This window comes from Hordeum vulgare, chromosome 7H (assembly GCF_904849725.1).
Source record: "Hordeum vulgare subsp. vulgare chromosome 7H, MorexV3_pseudomolecules_assembly, whole genome shotgun sequence".
In the NCBI taxonomy this organism is placed as follows: Eukaryota; Viridiplantae; Streptophyta; class Magnoliopsida; order Poales; family Poaceae; genus Hordeum; species Hordeum vulgare.
In genome coordinates this window covers 288593952-288609456 of record NC_058524.1, presented here as the reverse complement: position 1 = coordinate 288609456, position 15505 = coordinate 288593952, and the positions used below count along the sequence as shown (strand labels likewise).

The following is a 15505-nucleotide window of genomic DNA, read 5'->3' as shown; positions in this document are numbered from 1 at the left end:
GATGACAATGAATTGGAGGAAACAATGGAAACCGACTCAGATAAAGACGAAGTTCCATTACCTCAACCCAAAGATATGCATGTGGAATTTAAGAAGTCGAGTCTACCAAACAGGGTAAAGAAATCTAAGGATCAATTTATCCATCACGTTTTCTGCAGGAAAGAGAGATGACATTATGCAAAAAGATATTGAAGCTCGAGCAACAGAATGATGACTTGAGGGAGGAGAATTTTAACCTCCGATGTAAGTTGGAAAAGAAGAATGCTACTACCCCACCACCATCACCAGAGGAGGACGCTTGAGTACTTGGGTATGGGCACCGCCCTTGGCTTGTTCCAAGATTGCGGGAGGTGCCCCGGTATCGTATTACCATCGCTCACATCATCATTACTATCTATTTTAGTTAGATCCTTAGTTGTTTCGTGATTTAGAGAAATAAGTTTCAGATTTTCTTTGCTTAGTATTTTTGCTTCGAGTCCCATCTACCCTTGTAATTGAGTATACGAGATATATAATAAAGATTAGTTGAGTTTTTTTGATTTCGCCGTGGGAACCTGTCATCATAGCATGTGAATAAAAATAAAGATATAGATCATATGCTCATCCCATGAGAAGTAGTGAGTTCACATAGTAAAGAGTATAAGTGATGAAGATTGTTGAAAATAAACAAACATAGTATTAGTCATGGTTACAATAAACAAATACACTATCTTGGACATCTTTTGTTATTGTGATCCCTCGTCAAGTATTATATAATGATCAAGTGTTGACGTAGGACATGGAAGACAACATAATGGTGATGGTATTTCACATTCATATAGAAGTTATATGGTACAAGATCCTTTAACATGTGTTGCTTGCTTTAGACCTTTTGCTAGCCCAAAAACTTCGCACTAAGTAGAGATACTACTTGTGCATCCATAACCCTGAAGCTCAGTGTCTTGCCATGAGAGTTCACCATACCTACCCATGGATTGAGTAAGATCCTGCAAGTAAGTTGTCATCGGTGCACCAAGAAATTATAAACTTGCTACTAAATATGTATGATCTTTTATTGCAAGGGAAAATAAACTTTGTACGATCTTGTGATGGCAAAGAAATAAAAACGACATACTACATAATAAAATTTGCTATCACAAGGGGCAATATAAAGTGACGTTCCATTGCATTAAGAGTTTCACATTCAAAAACCTAAAACCTAATGACAACCTCCGCTTCCCTCTGGGAAGTGCCTATCTTTTATATTCGAAGTTCACTCTTGTGGGTGATTCACTAAATTTGTTCTTCTTTTCACCTATTAATACTACAGTGGCAAGCATCACGTGTTAAGGAAAGATTAAGATTTATATACCCAAGTGAACGTAGATTATCATGATTCATTATTGTTGACATTAACGTTGAGGTAAATGAGTTGGGCGGCGAATCATTCAAGCCCCTACCTTCCTACGTGTCCTATGAAAACATGAGCTTCAAAATTATGCCTTGCGTATGACCAATCATAAAAGAATAAACGATAGTTGAGTGTGTGAACTTGCTAATAAGAAGGCTCTTACATAGACTCTTCTCTGAATATGTTTAATTGTGATTGTCCCAGTGACTGAGAACATAGCTTGTTGTTTGTCAACAAGGTTTACACTTCATACTCCAGTATTTTTGAATGGATTGTTACTTGTTTATGAGAAGATATATGATAAAATAGTTGCTGCTATGCCAACATTCATGATGGTCTCATCTTTGTACTTTATTTTTATCGACTTCTCCCTGTCAAACCAGGTGGCCATTATTCTCGAGCACAGGTTTTGCTTCAGGACAAGCAAGGTCCAAGCTTGGGAAAGTTGATACATCCATTTTGCATCATGAATCTTTATTGATATTTGTCTTATTATTGTCCATTATTCCCTAATATTATCTAATTCTTATGCCTCTTCTCTCTCAATATGCAAGGTACATTACAAAGAGCGAACTATCTAGAAACTGGAATTGTGGACCGAGAAACTGAGAAAAAGGCACAAAAAACAAGTAGGTCCAAATGACTTGAAACTTCCTGGAGATTGTTTTTGGAATATATAAGAATTATTGGGCCAAAAATACACATGAGAGGGGCAGCCAGCTAGGCACAAGCCAACAGGGCACGCCCGCTAGGTCGCACCCTGATGGCTTGTGGGGCCCTTGCTGGCCCTCCGACGCCCCTCCTCGATATGGCATGTTTTACCCTTTAAAAAAATACTAGATAACTTCCGGGATGAAGCGTCGCCGTCTCTAGGTGGAAACTTGGGCAGAGGACCTTTTTCTCTCCGGCAGAGCGATTCTGCGAGAGGAATTCCTCTCCGGGAGGGGAAAATCGAAGCCATCACCATCACCAACGCTTCCTCCTTTGGGAGGCCCAATCTTCATCAACATATTCACCAACACCATCCCATATCCAACCCTACTTAATGTCATGTATTTCATCTTTGTTTGCAAACCTCAGATTGGTACCTGTGAGTTGCTAGTTGTATGAATTACATCTTGTAGTTGACGCTAGTTGGATTACTTCGTGGAATACATTATGTTCAGATCCTTAATAATTATTGTTATACATCTGATGTTGAACATGTTGCTGAGGTGTGTGAGTTACTATTGTTCCTAAGGACATGGGAGAATTCTGGTTATAAGTAATCATATAAAGTTTGTATTCGTTTGATACTTTGACGATATGTATGTTGTTACTTCCTTTAGTAGTGTCATGTGAACATCGACTACATAACACTTCACAATGTTATGGGCTAAGGGAAGTCATTATGGAGTAACAAATAGATGATGGACAGCGAGAGTGACACAAGCTTAAACCCAGTTTATGCATTGCTTCATAAGGGGCTGATTGGGATACTCATGTTTCATGCTATGGTTATATCTATCTTAATTCTTCTTTCGTAGTTTTGAATGCTTGCGAGAGGGTTTAGTCATAAGTAGGTTATTAATTCAAGTATGAATAGCACCTTAACACCGGTCCACCCACATATCAAATTACCAAAGTAGCGAACGTGAATCAACTCAATATGATGAACATAACTAGACAGATATTCCTATGTGTCTTGGGAGCACTTCTTAATATAAGAGTACTTTCAGGCCTGTCCTTTGCTACAAAAAGGATTGGGCTACCTTGCTGCACCTTTGCTACTATTGTTACTTGTCATTTTTTATGAATTATCTTGCTACAAAACTAGTTATCACTGTTACTTACAACACTTACAAAGAATTCCTTGGGGATAACTACTTATCATTTCGTTCTGATCCTCGTTGTGTTCGACACTCTAACTTATTGAAAAGACTACGATTCATAGCTATACTTGTGGGTTATCAGTATTCACGGTCTTCGGCAAAGCAGGAAGCACTTAGTCTTGGTGAACCAAATCAAAGCTAGACCCATGGGCCTCGGGTGGAGAGCAGCAAGGCAGGGCAATGAAGAGGCAACAAGCAAGTGCTCGCGACATCTATGGAAAGAGTTGTAACATCCCGAGACAAACGCTCAAGACGCCTTCCATTTATTTCAAGTTTTTCCGTGTGTTTTACTTGTTTGTCGCATTCATCATTGAATCATTCACATCATTGGCATTGCATCAATACTCCGTCGCCATGAATTTTCAAAACTTGCATCCCTCTATAGTTGCATGTTCTCTCTTGTTCTTGTTGTTGACCGTTTCTTGACCAACAACACATGCACACACTCGTTAAAACTAGATGATACCCCACGGGTTGCTCCAGGAATTGGTCGTTACATAGTTCAATGAGATTGTGTTTAGTTATACGAAATGTGAATAGTTGAATTAATAATATAAGAACTAAAACCTGCCATTCAACTAACTGGGAGATCCATATTAAGGAAAAAAATGTTGGCTATGTGGTGGTGGTACAATGTCTACTGACACGCATGAAAGGATTAACCTGAATGCAATTTAGTAAAATATATCTACTCTAATGAAAATACTTCATTTCATTGAGTTAAGAACTATATGATTGTATGTGTAGCGTTGAGATTATCTTTGAGAACATTCCCTGTTTATATGCAAATAATGGACTTCATGAATGGAAAATATTATAAAGAAATGTGATGCCAACGGGGTGCAAAGATTTTAATAATTAAAATCAGTGAGAGAGAAATTGCTATGAGCTCGACTGAAATCTTGCAAAATATACACACATGAAGAAACAATCAACAACCATCTATATGTGCAACAAATGTGAAAGTAGAATCGCTAAAATATAACGGAGTTACATCAATCAAGGAAAGTCCAAACCTGAACAATTAATGTCTATTACAACGGCTATACATGTGAATAAAACAAAACTAAAACGACACTCAGTTCTAATAGGAATAGTAGCGCAGAAGAATTATCAAACGGACAATCATAGGAAAACCACATAGAACTGGACCAATTCTCTGATCTGAAAACAGAGTGGTAATTCTACGAGCGAACATATACCAACTAAAATAATGAAATCCATTTTAGGTAATCTAATACATAAAAAATGATGAGACATGAAGAGTTACCATCCCACTATCAACTGGGTGAGGGCTTGAGGCATGGATATATAGCTCGAAGAACCCAATATCCGTTTGATTTGATAGTCAGAGAAGTAAATGTGTACATGACATACCCATTGTTACTGAAAATGAAATGGCATGACAGTTTAATGGGCATTCATTCATCATACTTAAAGCTCGTATATAGTACAACAATAGTGGCCAATGATACAGTAATAATATACTCAAAAGATATATAAGGTCAAGTAGAGAATTGACCTAACAAAGTTGTTCCGGTGAGACACTGAGACAAAATACAATGAAATAAAAATAGCAGCTCATATAAAAAATGACATGCCTAGTAAACAACCAAGGAAACCTGAAGATGATGCTAGCGGACATGGATCAACCACATGGCACACACAGAATATACATGTGACTTGAGATAAATCTTGTAATGCAATATAAGGAAGGAGAGGGAACAAACACTGAAGAGGAACACATTAAAGGAAGCACACAAGGACACCCCATGTCAGGCCTGGACTTGCTTAGGATGTGTGGTGGCGAGACTGTTGAGAAAATATGTGATGCTAGATATACTGCTCCACCAACGGATACAACAGTGATAGAAATGCAACCCCTAGCAGCGGCTGGCAGGCTGAGCTTAGCTGCTCCAGCAGAGAGGAGAGGAAGGGGAAGGAGATACGGATTGTTAAGATGATCTCCGCTGAGCAGGCCTGGGCCTGCCAGGCCCTTGGTTTATGCGTCCTGATCGGGGGCGCTCAACCTATTATAGTTGGTGGGCCCCTGTGGCCCGCGCTATATTAACAGGGGTGGAGGGCCGGGGCACGGGACACGAGGTTAACCGCCGTCACTTTTTTCACCTACACGCCCTACCTATCTAGAGTTAGCGCGGTGCTCACGGGAAGCACCACCACCTCATCATCTCTCTCTCCGCCTCACCGCCGTTGCCCTAAATCGATGGCCACCGGCGGCAGTTCATCTCATCAGGGAGAAGCTAATCACCCCATCTCCATCTCTACTACCGGAATCTGCTAGCCCACGCGATCTAGTGGATATAACAATGGTATCAGATGCCACTGGGTCCTAGTTGCATATTCGTTAGCAAGAAAGAAACAGAGAAAGAATTTCCCCTCCCTTCCCCAAAGAACCCTAGCCGGACAAAGAAATCAAACAAAACAAAAAAGGGCAAAAGATCACCGGAGAGGGCCTCAGGCCTCGGCGAAGAGCGCTGGCGCAAGGCCGCGCTGACCCTCTCGATCTCAACGCGCATCGACAAGCTGAGGCGTAGGAAGAAGATATAACCCCTCACGGGGCAAAGACAAAGTTCAACGGGCGCCGCCGTTGGGGCCACTTGACGGCAACGCGCTCACCCGAAGGTGGATGCGCACGCCGGAAAGGGTGCCAAGGGGGCGCTGCTGTCCGTCCGCCATCGCTGCTCACTATGGGATGATGGTGGTCGGAGGAAGAAAGAAAAGAAGAGCAAGATGGCAGAAGAGGCCGGGGGAGGAACTAGCAGCGCGCACGACACGGTGGTCTTCGACCCCGTCACCGGTGGCTGGCCAGAGTATCGCCGGAGTCCTGTTCCGGCAAAAGACAGAAGCGAGAGAACAGAGAGAGTGACGCGAGTGGGGGAGAATGGGGCTACGTTTCCCAGCCGCGCCAGACCCCTCTTTCACCCGAGCTAAATCCGCGTTGGACCGTCGGATTTGATCCGACGGCCGCGGAGGAAACCCTAGCTCTCTCAGCGCCTCGCGGGCCTTGGGCCGAAAGTGGAGGCGGCTGAGGCTAGCGGCCCAGCAGGCCGAGGCGAGGTCGGCTGGCGTGGCGCCTTTCGCCCAGCAGGCCAGGAGCCCATCGGGAGCCCTTCACGGGCCAGGCTCTTTTTCGTTTCAGAGAGGCCCTAGGTGTTTATTTTTTCTCTATTAAAGTTGGTTTTTTGCCCAGTTTTGGGCAGATTTCGAATAAATTTTCTATGCAATTATTTCTAACGACAATTTTGTTTAGAAAATGGAAGAATGCATAGGAATTTTTCTGAAAAGAAAAATAAAAGTTTCTGAAAATAAAAATAAAAACATTTTCAGAAAAAGAAAAGTTCATGAATTTTATAAAGAAAACAAGAAATGTTCATTAATTTTATTCCGTCACAGAAAAGTTTCTGTAAAGTAGAAAAAGTACAAGAATTTTATATTCATGTTTTTCCGCTGCAAAGTAAATTTATAGTGCTCTTTTACAAAAAAAATAAAAGTTTGGAGAGAATTAAATTTAAAGAGCACAGTAAAGTGATTATTAGAATGACTATGATTATGTTATTTTTTTATGACCAACGTTGTTAATAACATGATCATGTTGCATTATTGAAATTAAAGGTGCATTTATTTCTATTTTTGCCCAACGATAATATAGTTTTAATTGCATAGACAATTGTATGTTTAATTTCACCAACGTTAGATCAATGCATATGATTGTAATACTAGTCTCACTTAAATTGTGATTTTAGGAGGCTACCACTTCATGAGTTGCGTGATACTTCTCCAACGTATCTATAATTTTTTATGGTTCCATGCTATTATCTTGTCAACTTTGGATGTTTTGTATGCATGAATATGTTATTTTATATCTTTTTTGGGAATAACCTATTAACTCAGTGCCAAATGCCAGTTCCTGTTTTTTCCGTGTTTTTGACCCTTTTCAAAGAAGAATATTAAACGGAGTCCAAACGGAATAAAACCTGCGGAATAATTTTTTCCATAACAGAAGATACGCACGGAACTTGAGAACCAAGGCAAAGGACCCCGGGGGAGGTCACAAACCCCTAGGCGCGGCCTGGGGGGCCGCGCCTAGCAGGCTTGTGGCCACCCAGTAGCTCCTTTGCCCTACTTATTCCGCCTATAAATTCTCCAAAAATCTAAAACTGCTAGGGAGAGCCACGAAAATACTTTTCGCGCCGCAAGCTTCTGTCTCTGCAAGATCCCATCTGGGGCACGTTCTGGTGCCCTGCCGGTGGGGGGATTCGGACACGAAGGGCTTCTTCATCAACACGATTGCCTCTCCGATGATGCATGAGTAGTTCACCACAGACCTTCGGGTCCATAGCTAGTGGCTAGATGGCTTCTTCTCTCTCTTGGATCTTGATTACAAAGTTCTCCATGATCTTCATGGAGATCTATCCGATGTAACCTTTTTTTGCGGTGTGTTTGTCGAGATCCGATGAACTGTGGATTTATGATCAGATTATCTATGAATATTATTTGAGTCTCCTCTGATCTCTTATATGCATGATTCCGTATCCTTGTAATTCTCTTCGAGTTGTGGATTTTGTTTGGCGAACTTGATGTATAATTCTCGTAATGGGAGAAGTGCTTGGTTTTGGATTCATACCGTGCGGTGTCCTCACCGAGTGATAGAAGGGTAGCGATGCACGCATCGTGTTGTTGCCATCAAGGATAAAAAGATGGGGTTTATATCTATTGCATGAATTTATCTCTCTACATCATGTCATCTTGCTTAATGCGTTACTCCGTTTATTATGAACTTAATACACTAGATGCATGCTAGATAGCGGTCGATATGTGGAGTAATAATAGTAGATGCAGAAAGTATCGGTCTACTTGTCTTGGACGCGATGCCTATATGTATGATCATTGCCTTAGATATCATCATGACTTTAGGCGGTTCTATCAATTGATCAACAGTAATTCGTTCACCCACCGTAATACTTGCTATCATGAGAGAAGCCTCTAGTGAACACTATGGCCCCTGGGTCTAGTTCACATCATATTTTCATCTCTACACTTTTACTTTGTTGCACTTTCCACCTTCAGATCTCGCCTTGCAATTAATCGTGAAGGGATTGACAACCCCTTTATAACGTTGGGTGCAAGTTTGTTTGTTTTTGCGTAGGTACTTTGGAGACTTATCTTGATACTCCTACTGGATTGATACCTTGGTTCTCAAACTGAGGAAAATACTTACTGCTACCGTGCTGCATCACCCTTTCCTATTCAAGGGAAAAACCAACGCAAGCTCAAGAGGTAGTATTGCCTAAAAGATGTTCCGACACTCAGAGGTGACAACTACACTGAGTGGAGGAAGAAAGTAGACATGGCATTTGTGTGTGCTGAGGTGGACTAGGTTCTAGAGGAACCACATCCCTTTAGACCTACAAAGCCAGTCAGAGAGGCCAGTGATGATGGTGCCGCATGGGAGTGCACTTCCGCGGGGAAGATGCTTACAGAGATAAAGAGTCAGTCCACTGGTTCTTCAAAGACATATGTCACCCAGTTGATAAAACAACTTGTTACAAAGAACTACACTGGCGGTGGTCATGGAATAAGAGAGCACATTCTCAGGATGAGCAACATGGCAGCAAATCTCAAGCCCATGGACGCGGATCTAGAGATCAAACCAGCGCTCCTCATCCACCTGGTCATGGCTTCACTGGCAAAGGAGTTTGAAACCTTTGTTGTGAACTATCTTGTCACCTGAAACATGGGACATAGAAAAGGCAATAACAATGTGTGTCCAAAAAGAGGAAAGAAATAAAGCCTCACATGGTGGCTCCGTGAACTATGTGAAGGAAAACAAAAAGAACTTCAATCACAATAGCAAAGGTTCTCCTTCAAAGCCCCATGGTACAGCTGTCTCGCAGTATCACCATCAGCAAAAACCATTTCCAATGGACAAAGACACATGTCTGCACTGCAAGCAGACAGCGCATTACAAGAAAGACTACCCCAACTGGTTAAAGTCCATACTGGCCAAGAGAGGTAATGACATTGTTTCCTTTGTAAATGAATCCCTGTATACACAGTTTTCGAAATCTACTTGGTGGATTGACTCATCTGCAACTATTCATGTTGCAAATTCATTACTGTTCAGGTGAAGTTGAAGCTGTCGACGACATCTCCTTGGAGTTAGCCAAAGGATTTGAACTTTTTGTTAGAGACATTTTGCTTATTCCTTCATGTAATAGAAATTTAATTAACATTTCAAGCTTGGATAAAGACAATTATAAATGCTATTTTGGACATGGCAAGTGTGCTATTTGGTATAATATTGCTTATATAGGTGATACTTTCCTTCACAATGAGCTTTATTTATTATCACTTCGTGAAAAGTGCATTATGCGTGTAATGTGAATGAGAAAGGTTGCTCGTCGAACAAAGAACAAAAGAAAGAGAACTCACGACTTATCGAAATTATGGCACTGACTAAAAGTGAAATTCTTCCTCCACTAGAGTTCTCGGACTTAGAACAATACATTGATTGTGTTAAAGGAAAGTATGTAAAACAAATCAAAAAGGGTGCAAACCTTAGCACAGGAACACTAGAAATAATTCACACTCATATATGTGGACCATTTCCTGTGAAAAGTGTGGATGGCTATGACTCGTGAACATTCACAAATGACTACTCCCAATTCGATTATATTTATTCAATCAAAGAAAGAAATGAAGCGGTGGATAAATTTAAAATATTCAAAGCTGAAGTTGAAAATCAGCTTGACAAAAGAATAAAGATAGTGAGATGTGACAGTGGGGGAGTACTACGGTTGGCACACTCCATATGGCCAAGTCCGTGGACCTTTTGCAAAGTTCTTGCAGGAGACTCGCATAGTAGCCTAGTATACAATGTCGAGCGAGCCTCAGCAAAATGGAGTAGCTGAAAGGCGTAACCGTACACTTATGGATATGATACGCAACATGATGAGTTACTCCAACTTGCCATTGGGATTATGGATGGAAGCGCTTAAAACCGCCATTCACATTCTCAATAGAGTACTAAGAAAGTCGGTGCCCAAAACAACGTATGAGCTGTGGACTGGAAAAGTGTCATCCCTGCAACACTTGAGAGTGTGGGGATGCCCAGCTGAGGCCAAAATGTTTAATCCAAACATTGCAAAGTTAGATTCTAAAACAGTGAGTTGCCACTTCATTGGCTACCTAGACAGATCAAAGGGTTTTCGTTTCTACTGTCCACATAGATATACAAAATTTGTAGAAACAACACATGCAATCTTCTTAGAGGAAGAAATGATGAGGGGGAGCATGGTAGCTCGGAAATTTGATCTTGAGGAGAAGAGGGTGCATGCACCTAATTTGATGATTCAAGAGCTATTTTTCTCATTACCCATTGTAACTCCAATCATGACAACTATGGAAGAAGATCTGGAACCTGTCCTTCACGATCCGACTGAACCTGTTGTTTAACATGAAAGGGAGGTACATCAGCCAATTTTAGAGGATGTGCCAGAGAATGAGGCACTTGGAAGGTCTAACAGAACTAGAAGATCAGCTATTTCTGCTGATTATAAAGTTTATAACACATAATTGGTTCATATGGAAGGTAATCCCGCTTCATATGAAGAAGCCATGAGAAGTCCTCACTCATCAAAGTGGTTTGAGGCAATGAAAGATGAAATGAACTCAATGAGTTCCAACGATGTTTGGGACTTATAGATTATTCATAAAGGACACAAAACTATAGGCTGTAAATGGGTCTACAAAATAAAGTATGACTCTAATGGGAATATAGAAAAGTATAAAGCACGACTCGTGGTAAAAGGATTTACACAAAGAGAAGGGATAGACTACAATGAGACTTTTTCTCAGTCTCATGTAAGGATTGTTTCAGTATCATAATGGCATTAGTTACACATTTTGATTTAGAGTTACATCAAATGGATGTAAAGATGGCATTTCTAAATGGAGATTTAGAAGAAAATGTCTACATGAAACAACCCAAGGGTTTTATCATGGAAGGCAAGGAAGATATGGGATGCACCCTGAAGAAATCCATTTATGGACTAAGGCAAGCCTCTAGACAGTGGTATCTAAAGTTTCACGACACAATTAAAAGATTTGGATTTAAAGAAAATGTTGAGGATAACTTTGTTTATGCAAAGTTCAAAAATGGGAAATACATTTTCCTAAACTTGTATGTGGATGATATCTTGCTCGCAAGCAATATTGTTAGTCTACTACAAGATACAAAGAAGTTTTCATCCTCAAACTTTGATATGAAAGATCTTGGTGATGCTTCATATGTTTTGGGCATTGAAATCATCGAGATAGGAAAAGTGGAGTCTTAGGACTATCGCAGAAAGCATATTTAGTGAAGGTTCTCAAAAAGTACAATATGCCTGCGAGTAAGGCCACACCTGCTCCTATAGTCAAGGGCCACAGTTTTAGGAAATTGCAATGTCCCAAGAACCAGTACGAGCTCGATAAGATAAAAGCAGTGTCATATACTTCGGCTGTTGGAAGTTAAAGTATGCGCAAGTGTGCACCCGCCCCGACTTAGCTTTTATCACCGGGGTACTCGGTAGATACCAAGAGAATCCAGGCCTAGAGCATTGGAAGATGGTAAAGAAAGCATTGCGTTATGCGCGAGGCACAAAGCACATCGTGCTAACATACATAAGATCTGATTCCCTAGAGATAAAAGGGTATTCAGACACAGATTTTGCGGGAGATAGAGATGATGGAAAATCCACGTCAGGATACGTGTTCACTCTTGCTGGAGGGGCTATTTCGTGGAAAAGCTTCAAACAGACCATAGTTGCATCGTCCATGATGCAATCAGAGTTTATAGCATGTTTTGAAGCCACCGGGCAGGTGATATGGTTAATGAAATTTATACCCGACATGAAAGTGGTAGGTTGTATTCACAAACCACTAAAGATGTACTATGACAACCAGCCCGTAGTATTCTATGCTCACAACAACAAGTCAAGGAATGCTTTCAAGAAAATAGATATAAAGTATTATGTTGTGAAAGATAAAATCGAGGATCATACTATAAGTCACGAGCATATAAGGACAAAGGATATGCTTGCGGATCCGCTAACGAAAGTCTTACCACCCAATGTGTTCAAGGAACACTTAGCCGGCATGGGGTTTAAGGGAAAGCCTATGACTCCTGGATCATGAGAGGCCCAAAAGAAACAGAATTTGTTTCTAAACAAAACATATGTTGTAGCTGTATGATATCGTCAATTAAGCTGTGATGATGAAACATGCTCTATGCACCAATATGTGATAAAACAAATAAACTAGAAAGTATAAGGTTAAAAGTAAAGTTGAGATCGGGATGTTAGGACGATCTCCGCTCACCAGGCCCAACGGCCTGCCAGGCCCTTGGTTTATGCGCCCTGATCGGGGGCGCCCAACCCATTATGGTTGGTGGACCTCTGTAAGTCGCGCTATATTAACAGAGGTGGGGGCCGAGGCATGGGACACGAGGTTGACCGCCGCCACTTTCCCCACCTATACGCCCTACTAATCTAGGGTTACCGTGGTGCTCACGGGAAGAACCACCACCTCATCATCTCTCTCTCTCTCTGCATCACCGCCATTGCCCTGAATCGATGGCACCGATGACAGTTCGTCTCTCAGTGAGAAGGTAATCACCCCATCTCCATCTCTACTACCCAAATCTGCTAGCCCAGGCGATCTAGTGGATATAACATGGATGTCACATCAGTACATCACAACATCAAATCAAACCATCCGATGAAGAAAATTGAGAGAGAGGGAGAAGGGGAAGAAATGCTCACGCTCTTGTTCGGGTTACGCTTATGGGATTGATGGCAGTAGCGAGGAGGCGGGGAAGGCTGTCGGCCTCAATCTGGGACGACCACTCCTCGAGGCCCTTGTAGCAGAGGTACAGGCGGCGATCGTGAATGCCTGCTTGCCGTCCCGCCAGCTTATCCATCCCGAGCTCCTCCCGCGGAAACGCAAACTATTTTCTAGATCGGGCACCGCAGCGGTGGGGATGACTGCTTCTGGCACGAGAAGGGTCCAGAGCAGAGAAATGGTGTGCACACAAGCTGATTTAGATGGGCAACTCAATGTTCTCTCTGGGCGGCGACGGAACCGCAGCTCTGCTCGCATCACATCGCCCAAGGTGGCGTCCAAGGGGAGATTCTCTTCCAGCCACCACACCGTGAGGATTGAGGAAATATTTATTGTGGGGGAAGAAACCGAAGTGCACAAGGAGGCTATTCGGGCGCTTTTGATGGGTAATAATCAATCGGGGAAACGAAGCGGATTTTGGTTCCACCGTCGTGACGGAATAAAATCTAGGGATAATCAAATAAAAAGGATGACGTGGCAAGAAGCTGATGTGGATGGTGTGCATGTTTAGAGAATGGATAGAAGTGGGGATCAACTTCTTAACAATGTAAGATATGGTTTTGAAGGTGCGTATATAACTTTCTTGAAATGGGTTGAAAGTTGGCATGCAATCTTAATATAGTGTAGGTAGATCACCTGCAAAATTCTGTCGCATTCAGTGGTCGTTTGATATGTGGACCGTTAAACCTATAACGGCACTATGATTGGTCTGATTATGAGACGTTTTTCGCATTTAAAACTGTGTCACAGGCCTTCACATTCCCTCTCTTCTCTCAGCCAATGCCCTCTACACAAGCCACTAAACCCACCTAACACCTAGCCATCGCCAGAGCCATCAGTGTGCGATCGAAGCCTCCGAATTCGTTCCTAAAACCCCCTAACCTAATCCCTGTCTATAAAAGGAGGTCTCCCCATGCCAAAAATTGAACCCTAGCCCTCCTCCTTGATTTCCATGTGCAGCCAGCAGCATGCCGCCACCCAGCCACCTACACCGCCGCCAAGTGGCGCCTCCACCTCCCACCAGCCACTAGGGACCATCGGGCCCAAATCCAGCCCGTCCAGGCCTGATCCGGGACGAGCAATGACCTTCCTAGACCTCAACCGAGCGCCTCCCAGAATCTCACCCGCGCCACCGCCCTCTTCGCCATCGCCCGCGCCAACCTTGCTGCCTTGGTGTATCTGCATCGCCGGAGATCGCGGGGGTAGCGTCGTCATAGCCACAGCACGCCTTGATACTTGTGAGCTATGTCGGGTTTTACGTCAAGAGGAATGGGTTATCGCATCACAATGTGGGTAAGTATTTCCCTAAGTTATGAAACCAAGGTTTATCAAACCAATAAGAATAACAACAATAACCATCTTCAACGACTGCACACAAAAGAACAAACAACATGCACCCAACATGGGCAAGAGGGTTGTCAATCCCCTTAGTCTCGTTATTTACAAGCATGTGAGATGTGTAGATAATTGTAGATAATAATAAATTGCAAAATAAAATGAAAACAAATAAATGAAAGAAAGGTATTAAAGTTTTTGTAAATATATAGTGAATAGACCTGGTGGGTAAAAAAATTATTGTTGGGCCATTGATAGAAAAGCGGGTAATTATGCAATTTCACGACAATGACCATGTGTTTATAGGCATCACATCCATAAAAAATAGGCCGACTCATCCCTGCACCTATTACTATTACTCCACTCACTGATCACTATCCAGCATGCATCTAGAGTATTAAGTAAAACAGAGTAATCCATGGAGAATGACGACATGATGTAGACAAAGTAAACTCAAGCAATATGAATATGCCCCATCATGTCATCCTTAGAAGCAACAACACAAATATACATCTTTTACCCTTCTATCACTAGGATATAAAAATTCGCCAGGTTGAACCTACTACAACACACCTCTCGCACTAAAGAAATATCAATATAGTTGGCCAAACTATTTCAATAGATCAGAGAAAATTACGAAGCTATCATAATCATGCACATAAGAATCCTATTAGATTCCGGAGAAGACTGAAATATTTATCATGAATAATGGGACATAAACCAAAATTCATTGGATCCCAAAAAATGTACCACACAAAAAGGATTACAAGATATGGATCAAAGCGAAGATGCGATGATCATTGTATTCAAGAGACAAAGAGAGATTGCCATATAGGTACTAGCCAAGGACTCGTAGGTCTACGGTGAACTACCCATACATCATCATGAGGGCAACATGGTTGATGAAAAGGCACTCCATGATCGATTCTCCCTGTGGCAGGGTGTAGGAACGGAGCTCTAGGAGTGTCAATGAAGATTCGCGCCCTGGAAGGCCCCCTACCTGGCG

At 42.0% G+C, this 15505-nt stretch overlaps 1 protein-coding gene across 6 annotated transcripts; it reads right to left on the bottom strand.

Annotated features, from left to right (window-relative positions):
• Positions 1–920: 920 nt before the first annotated feature.
• On the bottom strand, positions 921–13563 carry LOC123411655. Of its 6 annotated transcripts, XR_006613301.1 has the most exons (4): positions 13086–13562; positions 10622–10726; positions 4532–4647; positions 946–986 (listed from the first exon to the last, which is right to left on the bottom strand). XR_006613301.1 is itself a non-coding variant. In XM_045104617.1 (3 exons), the coding sequence occupies exons 1-3, from the start codon at positions 13241–13243 to the stop codon at positions 4542–4544; spliced, it is 333 nt and encodes a 110-aa protein (XP_044960552.1). In that variant the 5' UTR covers positions 13244–13551; the 3' UTR covers positions 4211–4541. The 6 variants fall into 6 exon arrangements, 2 of the variants coding, with proteins under 2 accessions (XP_044960552.1, XP_044960553.1); XR_006613300.1 differs by lacking the exon at positions 10622–10726 and having other exon boundaries at positions 921–963; positions 13086–13540; XR_006613299.1 differs by lacking the exon at positions 10622–10726 and having other exon boundaries at positions 13086–13536.
• Positions 13564–15505: the final 1942 nt, after the last annotated feature.